General features: G+C 37.3%; 1 protein-coding gene across 1 annotated transcript in view; it reads right to left on the bottom strand.

Moving 5' to 3' along the window:
- LOC128527096 (membrane-associated guanylate kinase, WW and PDZ domain-containing protein 3) overlaps positions 1-24,947 on the bottom strand; it is a 142,228-nt gene that overhangs the window by 33,941 nt on the left and 83,340 nt on the right. Inside the window, exons 2-3 of the mRNA XM_053499388.1 lie at positions 8,553-8,669; positions 4,607-4,726 (exon numbers count right to left, since the gene is read on the bottom strand). Coding sequence (XP_053355363.1) covers positions 4,607-4,726; positions 8,553-8,669 — 237 coding nt within the window. The remainder of the gene's footprint in view (positions 1-4,606; positions 4,727-8,552; positions 8,670-24,947) is intronic.

The raw sequence follows: 24,947 nt of genomic DNA, 5'->3' as shown, positions 1-24,947 counted from the left end.
CAAACCACTTTCTGCTCAGATAACACGTTCATGGCGGCTAAACACAGCGTACGGGTGCTAGACTGGCCTGCCTGCTCCAGTTGAGCAGGTTTGGTACATTATGAAGTGAAAAATACAGCAATGACCTGCCTAATGGAAGAATAGGGAAACTTCTGCTAGCTAAACTTGACAAAGCAAGCAATATTTTAAAGAAAATTAAAACATGAAGAAAATATCACTTGCATAAATTTTCATCCCCTAGGTCCTAGAAAGCTCAGGAGAAATAACACTGTATTTATAAGGACCCAGCTGGCTTATAATTGGTCTTAAAAGTCGACCTGTAAAATAATGAAACAGCTCTTGTTTTTTGAACAAAAACTTCTTGAACTGTATAACCGTCATTGGGGAGACTATCAGACTGAAGCAAATAAGTAAAAACAAACACTAAGGAGCATTCTAAGCAAATTAGACTGTGTGTATGCACAGTCAGATCAATAGTAAGCCAACTCAAGCACTATCTAGACTAAGCCAACCCTCAACTTAACACCAAAATAAGACCGTGACTGGTGAGGGAAGCCTCAATGAGGCCAACAGTCACTCTGAAGGAGTTACAGAGTACAGTTGCTGAGAGTGGTTTCAAAAGCGCTGCATAATTGAGGACTTTATGGGAGAGTGGCAGGAAGAAGAAAAAAAAAGACAGTGACCAAACTGAAGCAAGCACTTTCACAGCCAGCAATGATTACTATCCATTTTTTTTGGTAGACCTGATTCATTAATGGTTAACCTTCAAACCTTTCATTGGGTCAGAGGCCAAAGAGGCAGACAAGGGGACAGAGAGAGAGACAGAGAAAGACAAAGAGAGATAGAAAAAGAAAACTTTAACTGTGACTTTAATGCTACTTAATATAACCTCATTGCATTTGGTACAGAAGTACTGTACGTTTGAAGGTAGGTACTTTTACAAGTCTACTCAAATGCAAATTTAAATAGACAACCTCTACTTTCACTGGAATAATATTTGACCTAGGGTATCTTTACTTTCACTCAATCTTATAAATTGTGTACACCACCATGAACTACACTTCCCACCTCACAATCACTGTCAGGTTCAAGCTCTTTTGATTACTGATCATTCTCACATGGACTCAATCAAACTCACTCACTCACTCTCACTCTCTGGACTAACTGACTGTGCCCTTGTCTAGTCTCTTTGTTGATTGCCTAATTATTTGGGTTTCTTTTTTACTTTGTCTTAGGCATTAGGTGTGTTTGCTTGTCTTATTTAAATGAAGTATGTACCTGCAACTGCAGCTCTGTCTGCTGCCTGATATACCTCAATTACCACCATCCCTGAAATGGAAATATGGTGACAGAATCATACAGTACTTTGGGGATGTTTTTCATTCTTAGAACCTGGACGTCTTGTCAAATTGAAAGGAGAATGGTTGGAGTGAAATACCAGGGGTATCACAAGAGAACTTCTATTTGAAAAGGATAATAGTATAAAACACAAGGCCAAAGCAATGCAGTAGTGCTTAAAAACAAACAGTAGAATGCTCTGCAGGGGGCAAGTCAAAATCCTGTTCTAAATCCAAATAAAAATCTTTGACACTTTGTGAAAATTGCAGTCAACAAACAACATCCAACTATCCTGGAAAACCTGGAGCAAACCTGCCATTAAGAGGGGTGAAAATCGCTCCCAGAGAGTGTGCAATGCTGGTCGAAATTTACCCCAATTGACTTGTTTTATAAACGTTATTGCAGCAATAGCTGGTTCCACCAAGAACAGATCTAAAGAGATTGAAGAGGAGAACAAGAAGCCTTTATTTGTCACACAGCACAGACAAATTCTCCCCTTGTTCAGAAGTTTGGGTCTGAGCAAATTATGATTTAGGCAAGCAGCATTTTTCGCTTTAATATATATTTTTAAAGGTCTGCTAAAAAAATGATTTTAATGATTTGCAATAAAAATGCTAACTGCAACAATCTGTGTAAGCATCATTGGTAATCTGATGATGTACAGAGGGGCTGAATATTTATGCTTTCTGGCAGTGTGTAAATGCAAACTGACATCTTATAGGCCTTAGTCGTGAAGTGACTGGATCACATGTGTCATATGGACTTCCTTTCCAGAACACCCACTGAATTGACATTGTTTCCTAATAATAGTGAACCCTTGAGGCTTTTAGTGTTCATAGAACCATCCAATGTTCTTAGGTGTTCAATCACAATCAAATCTTTAATGCTTAGAATCGACTCATATTTGGCAAACATCTTAACAAAGATCACTTACTTCTGTATTAGAGAGTGCTAAAAAAGAAATCGATACAGACTGTTGCCAAAAGTGAGTCAGGAAGTGCTAAAATAATCTGAGAATCTTCTGAGCTCAGCCTGTAGCTTAGCTTAGATTCAAATACAGGTTTCATGTTAGTGGTACATTTGCTCCACTTCACTTAAAAAGAAAGCTAAGGGAAAGGCTTGGTTCAAAAAGGGCACCTCATCCTGTTTACATGACAGTAGCTAATGTGATAAAAATATATACTCAGCAAAAAAAAGAAACGTCCCTTTTTCAGGACTGTGTATTTCAACAATAATGTTGTAGAAATCCAAATAACTTTACAGATCTTCACTGTAAAGGGTTTAAACAATGTTTTCCATGCATGTTCAATTAACCATAATCAATTAATTAACATGCACCTGTGGAATGGTCGTTAAGACCTTAACAGCTTACAGAAAGTAGGCATTTAGGGTCACAGTTCTAAAAATGCAGGACACTAAAGAGACTTGTCTACCGACTGTGAATAACACCCAAAGAAAGATGCCCAGGGTCCCTGCTCATCTGCGTGAACGTGCATTAGGCATGCTGCAGGGAGGCATGGCATTGCCATGTCCGCACTGTGACACGCCTAAGACAGAAAGGACAGCTGATCATCCTCGCAGTGGAAGACCACGTGTAACAACACCTGCACAGAATCAGTACATCCGAATATCACACCTGCGTGACAGGTACAGGATGGCCACAACAACTGCCCGAGTCACACCAGGAACACACAATCCCTCCATCAGTGCTCAGACTGTCCGCAATAGGCAGTCCATGAGGAGGAGATGCACTGCAGTACTTCAAGCAGCTGGTGGCCACACCAGATACTGACTGGTACTTTTGATTTGAGTCTCCCTTCATTCAGGGACACATTGTGAAACATTTTTAGTTTATGTCTTAGAAGTGTTCATACACTCTTTTAGTGTTCATACAAATATTTACACATTAAGTTTACTGAAAGTAATAACAGTTGAAAGTCAGAGGATATAAATAGGTATATATCGTGTGTGTGTGTGTGTGTGTGTGTGTGTATATATATATATATATATATATATATATATATATATAATTTATTTATTTATTTTTTTTGTATGCCTCTTTTTTTTTTTAATTTGGGCATTTGTAAGTTTTATTATGCCAGCATTTGTTGGGATGTCTTTGGGAGCACAGCATCTACTCTCTAAGGAAGGGTGCATATGGACATGTCTGTGTGATCTGCCAGGGCGTCCCAGCAGGCTCTGCCCTGAACAGATGCATTAACTCCAATAGTCTGGCACACTTACTGACATATATTGTATCATATTCTTTTCTTTTCACAGGATGGCTTCAGATAGATCTAAAGCCACTCTTGAGTTTGTAATACCTTGCTTCTTATCTAAGCAGATGTCTAAAAAAATGTAGATAAACCCTAATAAAACAAAAAAAGTGAACACTTGAGGCAAGTGCTGCACTCAAGAAGAAAGGCTTAATTTAGCTTTATTGCCTTTTTCCATGCTGGTCAGTAATGATCTAACGTGTGACATTTCTCCAAGGCAGGGCATATCTTACTGTGACTGAGCCCTCCCTCTGGTATATTCAAAGCTGCTCAAGTCAGGTTTAACACTATTACAGTGGCTCACTTATCTGATCCCAGTTTTAGCTTCGCCACCTTATAATGGTTGGGCAGAAGCGCATTAACTCAGTGTAATCTCACACTTGCCATAAAAATGACCATTTTCTTTCCTTAAATCTATCCCTTTATCACTGATTCTTTTACTCAGCTTTTTTATGTGACTAAATGCTACTGTACATATTTGAACTTGAACTAAAGTTTACCATAACATACTGTATATAGAGCATGAACCATGTGACATATGCTCCTTAATTGAACTTAGCATTTTCACTAATGCATGTCATTTATGTCATACCAATGTCCATTACACATTAGCCTAAAAACCTTTGCTGCCCACAACAGGCCAGGTTATCCCTCACCCTCCTCTCTGCCTGTAGAGGTCAAGATCTCCAGTGTTCTAATCAGCTGCTCATTTCCTGTTCCGAGTTTGCACACAATATATGCACTTTAGTTTGCCATTATAAAGTCTTGCCTTTCCCTGGTGAAATTTCAAATTGTAAAAGTCCTCTCCTGTGAAAGTCCTCTGTTTAGCGTTTCGAAGATTTGATGATCCTAATAAAATTTTCTTCTATGATAATCGGATTGAATCACAGTGACAGCTGCCTGCTTAACAACTCGATTTTGTTTTGTGTTTTAATAAACTCAGCATGTGGATTCTAACTTCTCTACCACATCTGGTTTGTTACCTCACTTACCTTCATAAGTTCCACTCTCCAGGAGTAAACCGCTCTCCTCCAAGATCTTAAAGTCACTCACACTGATGAAGTTATAATCCACTCCAGGAACTTCGCCCTCTCTGGGTAGACGGGTTGTACCTTCAATTTAGAGAAAGTAATGTGAAATTAATGGCTTTTCCTTTTATCAGATCACCCTTTAGTTCAATTTAATGAAAGGAAAGAACTTCATTTCCAAGCTGTGTGTGTGTATATGAGTTGTTTTATTTATTTATTTTAAGAAATAAAGTTGAAAAAGCACCAGTGAAGCTGAAATACAACTTATGATGTGTAAGATGTGTAAGTAGTTTAAAATCAACAACTTGATAAAATATGAGAATACAAGCAGAGTCTACTTATTAGAGTTATTCATCAAACGACTGAATGACAGCTTGTGCTTGATGACTCTGAAGTCTTGGTTGAGTGCTGTGAGCTTGAAGAAGAAAAAGAATGAAAATACAAAGAAGACTTTGAAATGTGCCTAATTAGCTAAACTGAAAAGAACAAAAGGTTACTTCATCATTGTCAAGGAACCTATTGACTCTGTTTTAAGCGTTACTCGAGCGTGGTCATACAGTATATCCCATCATAGTGGCATGCATTTGAGCATTTGGAGGAACAAAAAGGATTTTTTTTAAAAGGCCAAGTGTGGTTGGTTATGTGTATGTTCTGTTTTTCTGACTCGACATTTGGGTAATTAGTATCTTATAAAGCTTCCTTTACACTCCTACAGCAAACCTTCATCGGTCTTCACCTCAATATTTTTTTATAATCTGAGTGTGTCTAGGAAAAATTTCTGATGCTGATTGGTTAATCCAGTTTCTAACCAGCTGGTAACCAATAAAATGTACGAATAAGAAGAAAAAACGAAGGGATACATTCCTTTATATTCAATGTGTTTAAATATGGAAGCAAAATGATGCTGTTGACCTTTCATGAACATAACTATAGTGCAATTACTGTGCAAAATAACGTCTTTTGACACGTATCCAATCAGCTGTGCAAGATGGGTTTTATGTTTCCCACCCAGGAATAAGCATTAGGAACTGCCATAAAATAACAAAACAAAATCCCACCAGCTGTGCCTCCATTCAGCCAGGGTTATTTTGGTAAAATGTTTTATTTTATTTTTTTTTCTCTCTTTCATTTATTTATTTTTAAGCAAGAACTGTAATAATATATTGCCATTTTAGGACCTGGGTTAAAGAGAGAAATCAGACAAACTAGATTTTAATTCAACCTCATTTAAGGGCTATGTGGTTAATACTTTCCAGAACAGCTTTTCAACCTTAACTTACACCATGCACAGGGCTGCTCAGCGTCCTCCTATTACAGTTAAAATGATGTGTTACAGCTTTATTAAATTAAACGCTAGTAAAAATGAGGCTTTGGGAACGTATTCTGCAGCCACATACTGTAAAAGTGTGTTTTGCGCTGCACCTCCTTGTGTAAATAAACTTCCATGACAGCAGAAGTGAATGCACTTGGTGAAGAACACTGAGCGTAAACTATCAGACACCCACCACTGAATCAATGCTGAAAGACTGACTATGAACTCTCACTAAAGGAGAACTTGAGTATTTTGTTCTCGTAGACTTTCATCCACCGTTAATCACAGTTATTGAACTGTGAACTGTGGCTCAGTTTAACTTTTCAATCAACTCCTTTTTTCTTCTTTTTTTAAGATTCTAGAATTCATTCTAGTATTTAAAAAATACAACACAGATCCGTATATAACATTTGTTGAGCAAGGGAACCTAGCTGTTAGTGTGGATGTGGGAGTGAATATATGGGAGAGAATGCGTGTACTGTATATGTGTGTAAGTGAATCTGCCATGTCCACTGGGACCTTCTTCGGAGGAGAGTCGATTGTTTGGCTGCACACAAGAAGCACCCGAAAGTGGCATTTCTTTCAAATACAAGGCCAAAAATAAGAGCTGACATTTCTCAGCTTTGTTTGTGTGGGTGCTACAAAATGCCACCAGGCTTTGCTCTTATTTGAGGTACATTTACATTCGAATTCTCAGTACTGATAATGCCGGTGTCAAATTAATGGACTTCAAGGAGAAGTAAATGAAATAAAAGATTTTTTTAAAAATGACTGAAAGACACCATCCATGAATCCACACACAGTCACATAAAAGAGCAAACTCTGTGGATCTCATGAATGGATTGAGTACATGCTCAGAAGGTTAACAGGGTGGGTGGTGTTATTGCTGCAAGGAGTTATTTCAAATGACATCTTGAAACAAAAGGAGAACAGAGAAGAGAAAAAGAAAGAAAGGGGAAGAGAAGTGGGAATGCTGAGTACCACCTAAGGGTGTTCCATCTCTGCCTCCATCAGAGAGGCTTTTAAAAGCTTTCTTCAAGTGCACCCTGATGCTACTCTGTGACTCCAGCAGAGGCGCTTGTGCTCCTTATCTTCCTATGTACAGTATGACCTACTCTATACATCTTTCTCACAGTGCCTCATCATCTCAGATGAACAGACAAAATAGATAAAAAAAAAAGACAAAGAGAAAGCCATCATGTTGTAAGTAGACTGTGCATGAAGTGACCTAAGGACAGCAAAGCTGCATGTTCTGTTTAAATGTCACCACACACTGAAGTTTTAATTAAGTGTCTCAATTTGGACTGCGATCAAAGTGCATACTTTATCCTAATCAGGCAAGCTGTCATTAATTCAGTTTTCTGTATCAATCACTGCACAGTGTTCTGAAATAAGAGCATCAATTAATCATTCTTCCACAGCAATATTTTGTTCCTCTGGAGACCCAAATGTCTTCAAATGTGGACAAGAAATTTTCTCTCATCTTTGTATCCTTGTTTGATCCTCATATGAGGATCCACTCTTACTCACTTACTGTACTCATTCTCTATACCACTGATCCTAGAGGCTATACCAGGGGAATTGGGGCATACACCCTGGATGGTGTCCCAATCCAGCGCAGAACACAAACACGCACTACAGGGCATTTGGAATGCCAATTAGCCTAATCTGCATGTCTTTGAAGTGTAGGAGGAAACCAGAGGTCCCAGGGAAAAAAGTGTGGGTACAAGGTTAATTATTATGCATAATCATACGAGAACCATGAAGTATAATTCTTTTACCAAACTTTTTGCTGTTTTAAGATATTGATTATGTTTATAGGTATCAGGTACTAATAAACAGAATCAGTAAGGAGAAAGTGCAGTGTACACAATTTTAAAGTCTGAGTCTCAGGAGGTTATACATTTTATGTCTTCAGACAGAAGGGGAAATGGATGAGCTTTAATTGAAGACATTAACACACTGTCTCGATTGCTATTCTACTCGGTATCCGGAACACTAACATCCATTCGTGTATAATATTCCTTTCATTTTTCCCCCCATTATTGCCTCATATGTAACTCTTGCCTTGTCACCCAAAGATAGATATGCAAAAGACCTGAAAGAGAGAGAGGAAGAAAAATGATTTCCCTACCAAATTCAGCACACAATAAGATCCCAAACCTTACCACCTGTGTAAAAACCATACAACATGTAGAACCTCACCCATGACTTTTCAAGGCAAGAAAGGCTTCAACCTTTCCATTCACATATGCCCACATGAAGGATAAAGTAGTTGAATAAAACAACAACCCAGCTGAGAAGCAGAGTTTCAGCCTGAGTGGAATGACTAGCTTCTAGCAAACATCCAGTCACGCTGAAGTGAGCTGAGGCAGCTGCCGCTACTTTGACAACCAAATGATAGGAGACTTTGGAGATAACGAACAGACTGGCAGATGGCCAAATGTGTGTGTGTGTGTGTGTGTGTGTGTGTGTGTGTGTGTGTGTGTGTGTGTGTGTGTGTGAGCATATAGGTGTGTGCGTGTGTGTGTGTGCATGTGTGTGTGAGTGTGAGCATATAGGTGTGTGCGTGTGTGTGTGTGTGTGTGTGTGTGTTACATGGTATAGTACGCAGGTAAAGGTTGTCCCGGATGATTTGTTGTAATTTGTGGTCCAGTGAACCCTTCTGGAACTGCAAGCTGAGATAATGCCTCAAGTCTGTGTTTAGCACTTTGCCTGCAGAGAGAAAGCAAAGAAAGAAAGAAAAAAACAACAGAAATATGGATTAGGCTCATTATTTACAAAACAAACAAGTATACAATATGATAAAGTACAGTCAATGAAATTCATGTGTAACTCATCCATCAGCGTTGATTTTGGACATGAGATTTATTGCGGGAAATGCAGGAACTATACTCAGAGTTTATAGCACGGTCAAGGATCAAACTTCACCAAAGAACACCAAGGTGCAAGTACATACCGTAAATTAATTAGCAAGAGTAACACAGAATAGGTAAACGCAATCAGGCAACGAACCAACTGAGGAACAGGAATAAAGACAGAACTGGAACAAAACATTGCCATGCTCGTCACCATGGGAACTGCAACATGAAGACTGAATCTGTAACAATATGTACCAAAGTAAGGGAGTACGGACTGTCCCTCCCAGACTCAGTGCTCTAACTATTAGAATGGCATCTTGGCTTTTTTTGCCACCTTATTTTTTTATTTTTTTATTTGACTGTCAATCCTAAGATTAAGATGAATATATCACTACAGGTATACAGCTGTATAACCAGCACAGTGTTTATCCTATTAAGCTTCGCTTGCTTGACTCAGCAAGCGCCTTCTTTTCAATAAAGTTGAGAATGCTGAAAGTCTGACAGCACAAACCGACATGAAACGCAAACCTCACAAACAGACGTCTTTTTGTTGCCAATGTTTTTTCCCCCAAACTTTAAAGTGTTGTTACAAGCAGGTGAAGTTTGTGGAGGAGTGGAGAATAAAGAAATGTAGATGAGAGAATGAATGAAGGAGGGAGTGATAGCAGAGAGCTCTGGAGCAGACAGTTCATATTATCACTCTCTCCCAGCTGCCATCCAACCTGAACCAAACCATCCAGAACACTGAAGGTCTGGTAAAGGTGTGTTGAAAACAGATGAAACAGATTTAAGAAATAAATAGCAATAACACAGACAGAATAACCGATGGTGCGAAGAAAGAAAAGTATTGAATATAACACAACATGGTAATAAATATTGCACAACATGGCAACTTGTAAAATAATAAATATTATTAATGTCAGTCATTTAAATTCAGCACAAAATTTATTTATTTATTTATTTATTTATTTATTTCAAAAATCAGAAAAAGTCACAATTTCAGAAAGGTCAAATTATTGGTCTAGATCAAGCAAAGAAAACAAAACGAAGGATAGTGATGAGCTTAACTTTGTGGAAAATAAATGTGGTAGGAGACCACTTAAATACATGGTGTAGTTGCATCATAATGAAATTACAGCAGAAATCAAACTATTTTTAATAGTAAAACTAAGAACATTTTCACACACACACACAATGTGATAAGAATAAGGATTGGGACTAAACAGCTGCGTTGCCATAAGAAACCCTTAAAGGCTTAAAGGAGCATAAAGATTGGAATTTGGAGACAAAGGTCATGTGTTCTGATAAGTTCAGACTGACCTATACTGGCTCAGGAATGCGTCAGTAAGTGATGCATCCATTATGCATAGTGGCCAGTGTACAAGCCCCTGGAGGCAGTGTTATGATCTGAGGTTGCTTTAGTTGGTCAGGTCTAGGCTCAGCAACGTTTTGTGGGAACATCAGATGATGACCTGAATGTACTAAATGACCAGGTTATCATATTAATGGATTTTCTTTCTTCCCTAATGGCACAGCCATATTCCCGGGCTCAAATTGGGAAAGAGTGGCTCTGGAAAAATGAAGAATTATTTTCACACATAAATTGGACACGACTTTACACACTGGGCAGTGTACTGTACATGCAAATATATCTATTGTGTACTTTCAGTCATTTATCTATCACAATTTCATCTATTCAGTCAGGGACAGTTTAGTCAAGGACAAAAGCTCACAAAGATGACGACAATATGTCAGAAATAAAATCTGATATATTTTTGGGACAATTCTCTGGAATTTCTATCTTCACATTTCTTGAAGAAAAAAAAAAGAACGGAAATGGATGTGTCCTGTTTTTGTATTGTTTTTATTTTATCCTAAGGGCAGAAGTGTTCAAGTATGGCCAAACATTCACCCACACACACAAGATGACGGTTCTCACTCCTGTGGGTTTGTGAAAGCTTTCAGAGCAGCTGTGATCTGACCCTTTTTTGGACTGGCAGAAGGAGAGACAGCACACACTCACACGTATCACATTTTCAGTCTCACAGTTACTGATTCATTTGCACACCAACAAGTTGTTAATATCCATAAAAAGTTGCATCATCCTCTGTCTCTCTCTCTTGCTGTATCCATTGTGTATTGTGCTCCTTAGTACTACACAACTAATCACATAAAAATAAAAACCACAACCCTGTGCAATTATTTAATCGCGAAAGGCTGCAATGAATTACAGGTATTATTTGCACAATCAGGAATTAATGTCTTTTTTTTGTCATTAATTTAAGTATTTATTTTTTTAAATACTTTGGAGGTGATGAATACATTTTTGACCAACATCCTGTTAATGATATCATTTGTGCTATTATTTGCCGTTAGCCTACATAAATACACTCACTCATCATCTATACCGCTTAATCCTGTATTCAGGGTTGCAGGGGGCCTGGAGACTGGAATACTCTAGGACACGAGGTGGGGTACAAAATACAAAATGCTACATTTAATAGTTAAATATCTCAGTTTAAATTGCAATAACAATATGTGTCAATAATCTCTCTATATATAATACCTGTATATATCTATCATTGTGATTTGATTAAATATAATCACAATGATTTTATTATTTTTATATATATACTGTGGAACCTTGGATTGCAAGTAATTGCGAGCGTTTTGCAAGAAAAAAGTTTATGGGTATGGAATTATGGGTAATCATCTCCCATGCTCAGTCTCAGTGCACGTGCGTCACTTGTACTGTATAGTCAACATCTGAGCACGCATATAACATTTTGACCACGTGTGTGTGTGCGTGCGTAAAGTGTCATCAGAGGTTCCTTGTTAAAGATCCAGGGTCTCTCTCTCTGTAAGAAAGCAGAGATTCTATCAGTGTGTGTGCATGTGCGCAAGTGTCAAACTAACGGAAACACTGCTCTGTCAGGAAGTTTAGGTTAGATTGTTTTATCTTTACTTTCCATTTTGTATTAATTATTTTTATATGGATATTTTGGGGTGATGGAACAAATCATCTAAATTTTGATTATTTCTTATGGAGGAGGTTTGGATGGATGGATGGATGGATGGATGATGAAATCATGTAGCCCTAGGTCTCCTAATGCCTGACAAAACATGAAGCCTGTGGCCAGACTAAGAGACTGAAAATATCAACAATTAACAACCACTCCTCCCTTACTTGTCAGCTCTCTGACAACGAGGACCCCTATAGCTTTTCCTGCTCCTTTTGCTCTAAGCCTTAGTTTCTATAATCTCACGCTAACTCATTTCACTCTTTTCAGAAAGTGGGACACGTGACAAACAAGGAATAATTTCCTGCCATGCAGACCAAGGTAAACCTCTGACTCCAGTATGCACTGCTATACCTTCATAGGCTTCCAGAGACATCTTCACTTCTAAATTAAGGCCTCAAATTTACCCCTGCATTACCATGAACTAGGAGAACAAACAAAAAAAACACCCTCAGCCATAAAACAACAAGAGCACATTAATCAAACGGTTGTAAAATGTTTATAAAAAATTTGTTGTGCTTTTCTTAATTTACGTATCATCAGCGGAAACAACAGTCGTTGAGTGGCCAAGGCTCCGAGCCACTGATCAAAAGCCAACCTGCCACTGTTAGACCTTTTTTCTAACTCATTTATTTTATTACCTGTTACACTCAGGTGTAACAGGCCAAGATGTAATACAGTGAATAAAGCACTTAATTCTCTATGACTGACATTAGCTAGCCTTAACTCAATGTAACAATTATTTTTAATTACAGCCTCAGAGAAGAACACTAATGCCACTTAATACAGACTTTAAGGATGTTATTCTGCCTGTCACAGATTTTCTTCCACTAAATTTACATCAGGAGTTTATTTTTAGCACTCCTCATTTGAGCCAAAACGGTAACTGGTGTTATTCACTACAGGTGCGCCAGGGACATCATTATCTCTGTAATCGATTCATTACATGTCCTATTGAGCTATAGTCAGCAAAGACTACGGTGAAAGCTTCCCGACAAAATGTCTTTTTTTAAGCCATGCACTAGTCAGGGACATGGAAGTTTTAAAGAACAACGTAAAAGAGTAGTTAGCTTATCTGTTTTTTTGCCAGTACTAAGGCTAATATGCCAGTGCTAGTAGGTCTAACATATAATTAGCAAGGAATCCACTTTAAAATATTATTCTAATGATAAATACACAGCTACAGGCCAAGATAAAATGGGAAGATCATGTCAAGAAAGACATGAAGGGAAATCAGATATACGAAGGAAGTTGAAAGAACAACATTTTGATACTAGGTACACACTGCATTTAACAGGATTTACCCATGCAAGTCAGAAACAAAAACAACCCAAAAAAAATCAACCAACATTACTTATTGCTGTAAGGGACTAAAACGTATTTGCAAGTGCAGTTTTTTTTTAGGGAAACGCAAACAAAATAAGACAAGAGCAAAGCAGGATCATCCACAAACACAAACCAGAGTAGGAGCAAGAACAACGCGAAATATTAAACGATATTGTATAAACAAGGATGTGGTTATGCTAATTGTCAGCAGGCTTAAGCTAGTGCCTATGGCCAAATCATAGCTATCACAATATACTGGCAATTTGGAATGGAAATCACCTGTCACCTCCCAACACAATATTATAACAATACCTAGATGCAGATTTGACTAAAAATTGCATTTCTATAAATATTGTGATTTTTTTAATATCTTGATTCAACATTACATTTTCCCCCGATTTTAAACCTTTAAAAAAGTTGAATGAGTAATTAAATGTAGCCCATTCTTTATAACATTAGTTTTTTCACTTAAAACCAGTTTTAAACAATACAAGCTAACTTTAAATACAGGAGTTTAACTTTAACTGAGCAACTCGTATCTCTGTCATCTGCCATAATTATTATTTCTAAACGAACTTGGCAAATAATTCACTTCTACCACAGGGGAAGTAAATGTGTGCTACATGTAGGATTATAAAGAAAAGGCAACGTTTTTCCGCCTCAAACGCCTCCAAAGTCTCCGAACTCATCTTGACAATGAGTGCGCGGGTTAAGTGGCTGTGAGCGCGCGGACGCACGGCTTCTAACGCGGGAACACGGGGCTTCTAACGCACACGATTTTTGACTAATTAGCGCTCATGGTGTGTTGAGGCTTGTATAAGCGTGTGAAATGAGTGGGTTTGAGACTAATTTGCTCTCAGAGTTTGGAAAAAACGGCAGAACAGAGGCTTTTTAACACGTGTGAAAATTTAGCTCCATAAAAATGTTTTTGTTGCGCCACTTGGAAGCTTCTGCGCTCATTATATATATATATATACTGTAAACTAAAATAGTTTATTTCTAAGATTGATCGATCACCGGTCACAGCCAATCAAACTGAAAACCAGTCAGTTCTGGTCACTGACCGATCGCCCGGTTCAACTAAAATATAAATGTAAAAAATGTTTTTTATATATAATTTTGGAGTGGGCAGCACGCTGACTTAGTGGTTAGCACTGTCACCTGTCCTCTCAAGGTCAAAGGTTCAATTCCAGCCTCCATGTGTGCATGAAGTTTGCATGGTCTCCAACTGCTTAATGGGTTTCCTCCGGGTACTCCAGTTTCCTCCCACAATCCAAAGACATGCAGACTGGGCTAAATGGCATTTCCAAATTGTCTGTAGTGTGTGTATGGTGTGTGTCCTGCAATGGATTGGCATCATATCACAAAAATGAAATTCATAGATTTTTTTTTCTTCCATCCCTATTGACAATACTCGAAATAACCACATGCTTGCAAATATAATATTGCTTATACACAACAAGTTCTAGAAATAAAAAAACTAATAAGTAAGTGACATTTTGGACAAATGTATTGCCAAAAGATCTTTTTATTTTTGCTCTGAGAGTGGAAAAAGATCCAAACCCCCCGATTTCACCTACATGGTTTGACTCGCAGTGAGACGAGGATCGAGCTTCTGCAAGGACTATCAAAAAATAAAACGTTTAATTTTTCGCATGGAAAGATTGGAAATGTTATCACTACGCCAAAACTCGCAGTGAAATGCGATAAACCGTACTTACAGCCACCGCGCGAAACCATGCTGACTCCGCGTAGGAGATAGAGGTGTTAAGAAGCCCCACACTGGTTAGCTGGCTGGAGAGCTTAGATTTATGCACACATTTCCATTAAAGGTATTTCAAGTAAAATTGCCATTTCCTTCCATTTTCATCTACATCTGATGAGTTTTTATATCTTGGGTCTAAAATGATATTTCTAAAAGTTTTGTCATGACTGCAGATAATGCCTCTAACTTTACTGTATAATATTATAAAAACACAGATGAGCACAGCGATATGCGCAGTGAACCATTCTAGTGCAGTTATATGAACCATTAGTACTCCTGGAAATTCCACTTAAGCAAAAAAAGCTACAATTCCATAAGTATGTTTTTGGCAATTCTGCTTGAATTACATCTTTTATTTATTAACATTCAGTAACTTGGTCACGTGGTGTAAAAGAAACCAGAAATTGATCAGATCTGACCACTTTTGCTCCATGGTCCAGTTCTGATGCTTATATGCCCATTGTAGCAGCCTGCATTCACATGCACTGTCTGTTCTAACACCTTTCTATCATTTGCATTTTGACAGAAAATTAACAGAAATTTTGGTAGGTATTAACCACTGAATAACACAAACAACCAAAAAAGACAATTTATTTTAAAGACACCCTGACCCAGTCATCTAGCCCTCATGCCGGTGTCAAAGACATTTCTGTAACCCTTTCAGGTGCACATTTTTCCCATGCAGACATGTTTGTGCTGCAGAGCTGCTGTGATTATACGTTAAGACTTTATCATATCATATAGTGATGGTTTACTGAAGCCAGGCTTATGTGGCAATCAGGGAGATAGCCAACCTTTCCTATCTACACCTTATATGGCAGCTTCATAGATCTTGTGTTTCTTGCATGCAATTTCGAGTTGCCCATCCGTATGAGGCAAAAGCCGTACCCACTGGAGATGTGCTGTTTTTGTACTCAACTGCTGTTTTCAGTAACCTATTTGAGAGCCCAATTAGTGGTGAATTCTGAGATGACATTTTGCATAAAATGGTAAATTCAGATTCATTTGCTTGTCTGCTTGCAGGGTTCTTGACATTTTCCTTTACCCATTCGATCCACAAGATTTAGATGGGGGGTGGAGGGTACTTACATTGGTCTAACATCTACACTATATGATCTAACATCCTTGTCTTTGCACGAATGTAAAATTCCAGGGGGAAAGCTAGTGACTGATGTTATATCAAACTGATTGACTTGCACCAGTACACCTATAGAAAAGGTCAGGAATAATAATGAGGTAAGTGTTAAGGGGGGGAAATGATAGGCAAGCATGGAAATCTGCATCATTAAATCTCCCCAACAGCCCTGAATCCCATCATCCTTTGCTTTTTGTGTCTCTTTCGTGTCCACGTGTCTAAGACAATACTGTATTGTTAGTCAGCTTCCAAATTGGAGTGAAGAAAAATACTTGCCTATCTTTTTAAGAAATGCTTCACAACAGGACATACTTGACAATAGTAGTGAATCATGATTGTGAATCATAAACATTTTGTAACACTGGCATAATTTTGTGTCTTAGGACAGCAAATATTTAGCTTTTATCATTTAATATGAGAAATTCTCAGAGCAGTTGTTAAGACTCAGTGTTCTTTAGCTGCTACTGTGTACGTGAATCAGTTCGCTTGTCTGCTCTATAGATGTAAAAATATGAAACACTGTCAGGTTTTTGAACATGTGGTAATCACTTAAATATATTATAGAAAAAGAATGATGGAACATTAAAAAACACCAAGATAATGATTTAGCACAAATGTTGGGTATGATTAAAACATGCAGACCAACAGACACGAATGGCAAGTGTTTGATCAGCACACAGAGACAAGATTGGTAGTAAAAAGCCAAATCTGTTCTCAATACGGAGAAAGAATGAGCGAGAAAAAGAGAGAGAGAGAGAGAGAGAGAGGGACTACGAGAGAAAGATACCTGCTGTGATGTTGTTCTTATCTAAAACAGTCTCATTTACCAAAGGAAGTGTGTAATGTAGGAGAAGATATACGATCAGCACCAAGAGCATCTCTAGCTATTAGAAATGAAGGCACTACTTTCCATCCATTGCGTTTATCTGATTTATAGCATTTGCTAACACTGGACATTGACAACGGTTGTAACAAGAGTGAAGAGAGGTCACTGGCTTAAAAAAAAGAATGCAATAAAGCATAAACCTTCAAGAAAAAAAGCCAACGCTGGCAAAATAGTCAAGTGGAAATGGTCAGGGATTAATTGTTTAATTGGGATTAGCGACATGAAATTAAATTATTTCTGAAAACTACAGTAAGAGAAATATTCCTAAAGGTCAAGGACATCATCAATGAAAATCTATATACATTAGCTCATATGAATGCACTACAAAGGGTTATAGAATATTTTTTTGTCAAGTGACAATTGCTGTTACCATAGAAACTGCTGTAAAGAAAGTGTCATCTAGCCTTTACCCCTTTATTCAGAAATCACACTGAAAGTAGCTGAAAAGACTTGATAAATATTGGAGCCAAAGGTCAAAAAATTGTTTATAGCCTTTGCATCAGATTTTTCCATAAATGTCAAAGCCATGTATGAAACATCAGCTCAGCTACTCATTTAAAGTTTGTGAATAGCACTGACAGCATAATTTACAATAAGGACTTAAATAATTAACCTTAGACCCAAAATCCCATCCAAAATACCCCAACGATCTCTAACGGTTTTCAGTGTATACCTTCAGTAAAATTCCTCTGTAGTCCGTACAGTTGTTTCCCAATGTAACAGCCATGATATATGCACTCGATCAACCGCCATTAAGAGATTAATGAAAAGGGCACCAGAGTGATGCTTAGCTTTAAGACAGCTTCATTTATCATTAGATAGCAATAATGTGCTGTAGCACCTGTTGCACCATGAACCCTTAACCCAGCATGTACACTTTGACCTGTTAAATAAATTAATAATACATAAGAGTGAATTGCTAAGCAAATCTACACTTGCTCTAACAATTAGACTAAATTCAGACATCAGCAGACTCTATAGAGCGGAGATCAATACATAGTCGTTCTTACTGCAATCTAACACAGAGAATATGTTAAGAAGAAGCTCAAAAACAAATGTCTATGTACGCTTATAATGTATATGTTTTGTAGCTAGTATTTGGAATGGGTTTCTCCTTAATTGTAGGCATTAGAGTGATCACAGAGCTGAGTGGGTCTCTAAGAACAGGCGTGCTCACTTTAATAGCTGAAAAACATTTGCATAAAAGTGATTATCTGCTACACACAGCTTTCTTGAACTGATGTAGATGTTACGAACAATTATTATCCTTAAGCAATACATATGTTTCAAATAAAATGAATTAAAAAACAACTGAGCATACACTTAAAACACGATTAAAATTATGTGCATACATTTTTATTTTAAAAAATTAATAAAGAAAGAAAACACTTTTGGGCTTGAGCAACAAAAAAAAACGGAAAAAAGCTGTTCTGTATTTTTGAATTGTATTTAAATGTTAATGTAATGGTCAATGTAGTACAGTCCATGAAACAGACAAACTAGAGTGCATGGCTAAAGTGTTTTTGTGCTTATTAAAAGGGAATGCCATTCCAGCTGTAAAGTTTAACATGGCCATATTCCTGAAACCTATTTCCTCATGCCCCATTGCTGCTTTGTTCTGATGGCAGCCTGCTTGAACAAGCGGTGAACTCAGGTGAATGGGCAGTGATAGGGAGGTACTGAAGGGAAAAAAAAATCCTACATAATACACAAGTGACCTCATCAGAAGGTATGTATTTTGTAGCTGTGTAACTGGAGAGGAATTTAGGCAGGGCAGAAAGGTTTACTCTGTAAATGTCTCACGCTGGGACATGAATGTTAAGATGGCTTAAGACAAAAGGTTTTGAACGGCTGCATATGCTTACACCATACAACTACAGGGTAGGACTGCCTTAGCTCTCAGAATAGCCTCTGTGCTTTGTGGCATGAATTCCACAACATTTTAGAAACATTCCTATTACATTCTTTCACATCCTGAAGGCATGATAATGAATTCTAAAGATGTAACTATAAAGGCCACTGAATAACACTGAGCTCATTATCATGATCATGAAACCAGTTTGATAGTAGAGGATGGTAAACTGTAGCCATGAAGAGATGCACATGGTTAGCAAACATACTCAAACAGGCTGTGGCATTCAAATGATGTTTGAGTGGTACTGTACATTATTAAGGGGACCAAATATTGGCAAGAAAACATTCCCTAAACCAGGCATCACTACATGGTGGAACACAGGCCAGATAGCATAGTGTGCGAAAGAAACAGAAACGAAAGCGTCACAGAGCATGAGATACTCCAAGAAAATAAAAGTTTGTCTCAAATGTTGATGGAGAGAGTTGTTCTCAAGGAGTTTATTCATCAGGAATAGGAGCAAAAGTTCTCCCCTGGAAACATGTCACGTTACCTACTATAAGTGTTACATGGAGGTAAAATCTGCAGAAAAAAATATATACATTCCAGCAAGAACCAAACAGACCAAGTGTTTACATGGCAAACATTGGGGGCCAGGGGGTAGCTCAGTGGTTAGAGCATTGGACTACGGTTCGAAAGATCCCAGGTTCAAACATCACTTATCACATAAATCACTTACCACCAAGTTGCCACTGTTGGGCCCTTGAGCAAGGCCCTTAACCCTCAACTGGTTAGATGTATAATGAGATAAAAATGTAAGTTGCTCTGGATAAGAGTGTCTGCCAAATGCCTAAATGTAAATTTTGCTACTGCATGGACTTTAAAGGGTTTACACCACCCCTCTCATCCAAACAGAATGTCTGTCCAACTGGACCAGGTCAGACTGTTCCGACCTATTGAGGTGTTTAAATGATGCATTGTTATTCCGATTGAGCAATTATTCCAATTGTCTGTATAATATTAGGGTCCATGTAAATGCAGCTGCTGATGCTTGCCTACAAAATCAGACAGCATCAGTCCCCATCCCCCATAAATCACTTATCGCACTCCGCTCTATACCTTCCCATCCTCTAGCTTTGCTTGATTAGACCCACCATCTTGCAAAGTACAGTACAAAGAAGCTATGCATCAATGATCTTCTTTATTGTGGCACTCAGGTGGTGGGAATAACCTCCCCTGACTGTCACTGGCTGAGAAACTGTCTTCAAACCAAACAAAGACTAAATATCTGCATTTTTACCAAGTACTTTAGCACTTTGCTTCTAAAAAAAAAAAAGTTTTGTCTTGTTTTTTATACTGCACCAAACTCTGCAGACTTATGATACTTTTAGTCCATAAACTAGTGAACTAACATGAAGATGTATTTTTGATAGCGACTACACAGCACTTCTGCAGTCACTTTGTATAAGAGTGTCTGCCAAATGCCTGAAACTTTAATATATATTTTTTTGTATACTGTACTTTTTGCCTTAAAATGTTGGGTGCTTTGACCCTGTTAAACAGAAAATACAATACTTTCCATCACAAGAGTACAAGAGGAGTGAGGAAAGAGAATTAAGGTGGAACAGATAAGCAAAATGAATGGCTTATCTACTGTACAGGCCTTCAAGGTTGAGTTGCATACTTTATATGTAAAGTCTCATTGCTCCTGAATGTCCTTCATACTTGATGCCTCTTGCCAATCACCATCTGTCCAACTGCACCAACCTGTCACTAGTTCACATGCATCTGAGCAAACCAAAGGACCTTTTTAAAAGTTTAATCTATGAAGAGAAAACTACACTACGGAAAACAAAAACAAATTTGTCAGAATATGAAATATAAGTAATGCAATTTAATGTCTTTATATTCTGACAGCCTAGAGGAAATTCCAACTGAAGTTACACCAGAATCTTTTTTTTTTTCTTTAAACATGTTGCAGGTAATGAAATTAATGAATCAAGGAAATTGAAAAAGTTTAACCACAAGCCTCCTTCAAGACTCATCTGACTCTTCACTCTTCTCAGACAAAAGAGCCAAAAGCCCCTCAAGGGGTTTGAATCTATTAAACCTTAATTATACCACCAGACGGTACTATTTATTCTGTCAAATAGCCCACGGAAAAGTGTAGAAGAGTCCCTGCAACATTTCTTTGGAGGACAGTGGTTATGAGAATCATATACAAAAGACACACTTTTCAATATACTGTATTGATTTCAGACAAACTCAGAAGGTTCAGAGGAAGGCAAAAGGAGAGGAGAGAGTGACTTACACTCCCAAACTGCGCAAATCTGCATCGAACAGCGTAACTGTAACTGAAAATCTCATGTAAAGTCAGCTGTAAGTGTAAGTGGATAACTTTTGGACTTGGACGCAGCAGGAGCTAAAGTTTTGTTGACATGTTTATATGTGGAACGTGTTTACTGTTGCTCTGCAGTAAGGGATCAAGTTCAGGAAATAAAATGATGCCAGATTGTGTGTGTGTGTGTGTGTGTGTGTGTGTGTGTGTGTGTGTCTATATGCGTGTGCATGCTCACAGTAGCAGCAAAATCCAGAGGAGTGGAACATATTAGAAAGTACAGATGCTGTTGCAGTGACTGATCCCTAGTCAATCCGTTGCACTCCTCTTAAACAGACAGAGTCTCTCTCAGTGAGACAGCAGGCAAATGTCCAGAACTATAGAACAGTTAAAGCTATACTGTGTTGAAAATCAGCTGAACGACAGGAAATAAAGAGCTTCTAACAGCAGACCTTAAAAAGAAATGTTGTATTGAAACACAAAATTAGTATCCAAACCGCAGTATGAACTGCATGAGCTGCCTGTATTATCTTGTTGTTAGTCATGTCGAGGGGTCGCCACAGCAAACCATCTGATCCACACAACTACTTGGCACAGGCTTTACGGCTTTACGGATGCCTTTCCTGACACAACCTTCCCATTTTATGCAGGCTTGAGACCAGCACTGCATGCAGTAGATGGGGTTCGGGCACTGGCTGGGAATCAAACCCAAGCATTCCGCATGGTAGGCAAAAAACCTACCACTGAGCCACCAATGTCCAGCAGTCTGTATTTTGTGTGAGCTGGGGACAAAAACATCTGGTGTTCTTAGTCAGCTTTGTAGATGGGAAACAAAAAAGTGGTGCACACAACACTATTCCTACCAATCAGCAATGTTAGGGTTCATGGTCAATCGGTTTATATACACCAGAAGAAATCCTATACTCCAGCATGCTCAGTAAAACCTAACAGCTGTTTTCTTATAAAACTGCACAAATCTGTGTCTAAAACTCCTGATTTTAAGCAAATATTGACTGTTTATTTTATTACTCTTTATTAATCTTTATAGAAGATGCTTTTTTATGTTTTCAAAAGCATATTTTGCTTAAGCCATATTTTTGTATGTGCCCAAGACTTTTGCACAGTACTATAAATAAAATAGTTGTTAGGTTTTACTGAGCTTGCTGGAGAATATATTTTTTGTTTTCATCTGAAACCTTGTCTGTCTTGTACTATATATTTATTTCTTTACAGCCATGCATATATTCTCCTGTAATGTTATTTATTTATTATTTATAAGTTATACATTATAAATATGAACTATGAACTACTAAATATGGAAATACTGAATGATTTTGTACATAATTATACAGACATGATAAACATATATAACGAAATTAGTATAATATGGTGCCTAAGACTTGCACAGTATATACTGTATATCAAATTTAAATTTTATTTGTCACATACACAGTCATACACAGTACAATATGCAGTGAAATGCTTGTGTTGATATATATATACAGTATATATATATATATATATATATATATATATATATATATATATATATATATAGTGACTCCTTTAAGTGCTGCTCAGGCAGTTATAACCATATGGCAGACCACATGTCCTAGGTACATGCAAGTCTGACCTTGAACATACATCTGTATTTTAATCCCCCCGAAGTAAAAAATAAATCCCGACAGATAAGTGGTTCCATTTGTGCACACACACCACATTAACGGAGAGACTTTAAAAACAACAACAAATGAACCTGCACACTTTACAAAGAATCGCAACAGAGCGAAGTTTCTGTGTAAGGCATAGAGTGTGTGTGCGTCATAAGGCAGAGAGTGTGTGTAATCGTCTTTCCTGCTGGGTCTTAGTGCTTGCAGAGTTCCTGTGTAAGGCAGAAAGTGTGTGTGTGTGTGTGTGTGTGTATTCACCCAGCAAATACCTACAATTCAGTTGTGATCACGTGACACTCTGTGTCAAAACAAGAAGCACATGCGTGATACATGATACTCGGTATTATAACCAAAACCATGAAGTTTACCTCATGCCGATGAAAAAAAATAATGATAGAAGCTAACGCACGCAATGATGCAGCTTCCAGCCGTTAATTCAAACTAGAAGCGGAGGACTGGGGAGCCAATCAGAAAACAGACAGTCCGAATCTGCCCGCCTCCAGTTTCTGATTGGCTGGTGTTGCGCCGTTTATAGTCTCTGGTTGCCTGGAATAGTTACAGACATTGCAGTTATAACACTGCTGCAGTTTGTGCAAGTGTAGCTTTATGATAATAAGCGCACAGTAGAGAGACAGTGCAAACATAAATTATCTTGAATGCGTAAAAGTGATTTTTAGCGCGCAAAAACAAGTTTAAGATCGAGTGCAAGAGAGATTCATCGTGCAAAAAAGAGTTTAAAAGTGCGCGCCCGAGAGTAGTGCACTAAATATAGGCATTAATAAGGACATATGAATAAGTACATTTAAATTAAACTGATAATATACTGTGACTACCATATATTAAAATGTGTATTCTAATGTATACTTTCTGTACATTTGTGCAATGATTATTTCAAGCATATTTTTTAAAAATATTCCAAAAATACATTGAAAAACAAAGTTTATATAAGTATACTTTGAAAATTAGACCAACCTTTCACTTGAAATATATTTTCCTATAATATATTTTTGAAAGTGTACTGTAATACAATTATTTTGAAGTATGTTAAAAGTTCAATGCCAAAATTTGGTAAAAGCATGATGTAGGTATACTTTTTATATATTTTTGTTAGTATATTTGCAATGTATTATTGAAGATTTCAATATATTTGTAATACAGTATTTTTTTTTTTACTGTTCCAACAGTAACAGTATGTCCAGAGCCACTATCTGTTGATTTGTTGTACCCAAAATATTTCTTACCGACAAACATGTTTTGCTAAATGCAAGTGTCCTTCCAGGGCAATCGTAAATGTTTTGATAAGACATTATAAATGAATTAATATTGTAAAAAGAATTTACATTCTATGAAGCTCTAAAGAGAGCAGACAGCACTGCAAAAATATTTGTCATGAGGACTAGAGTTTATACAGCGTGTTAATTATTAAGATAAAACTATGAACTAGACCTACTTAAAGTGAGTAGCAGTAAAGTGCTCGGTCAGCATAACTAAGTTTTATTTAGAGAAGCACAGAAATGAAACTCACGGGAACAATTTATTAATACAAAAACGCACATCTGCAAATTAAAAAGATTGGAAAAAGAACGCATTTTGTGGCCTTGATTATAGAAACTCAAAACTAAATGAAATTCAATAGTGTGGGAGTACTGACAGATAGGGAAAAAAGTAAAATCTATTTGTGACCAATTAACGTGAGAAAAATTCATTTAAGTACAATCCAACCAGGGCTATAGGCAAAAAAATGAAGAAAGAAAAAAACAGTAGTTTGTCCTTATATACAGCAAGAAGTAATCTACGTATTAAAAAAAAGCTGTGCCAGAGGATCTCAATACTTCATAAATGATACGTGTTCCATCTATAGCCAGAGGTGGGTAGCGTAGCCAAAAATGTACTCAAAGAGAGTAACTGTACTTTATAATAGTATTACTTAAGTAGAAGTAAAAAGTAGTTATCCAAAAATATTACTCAAGTAAGAGTAAAAAAGTATTTGGGTGAAAAGACTACTCAAGGACTGAGTAACTGTTTCAATCCTAATGTCCGATTTATTTTTTTAGAAATTATAATATATATATAATAATTATATATACATATTATATTATATTATAATATAATAATAATAATTAAATGTATGTCTGTTTTG

This window comes from Clarias gariepinus, chromosome 6, assembly GCF_024256425.1.
Source record: "Clarias gariepinus isolate MV-2021 ecotype Netherlands chromosome 6, CGAR_prim_01v2, whole genome shotgun sequence".
NCBI classification, from domain to species: domain Eukaryota; kingdom Metazoa; phylum Chordata; class Actinopteri; order Siluriformes; family Clariidae; genus Clarias; species Clarias gariepinus.
This window is presented reverse-complemented; position numbering and strand designations above follow the sequence as displayed.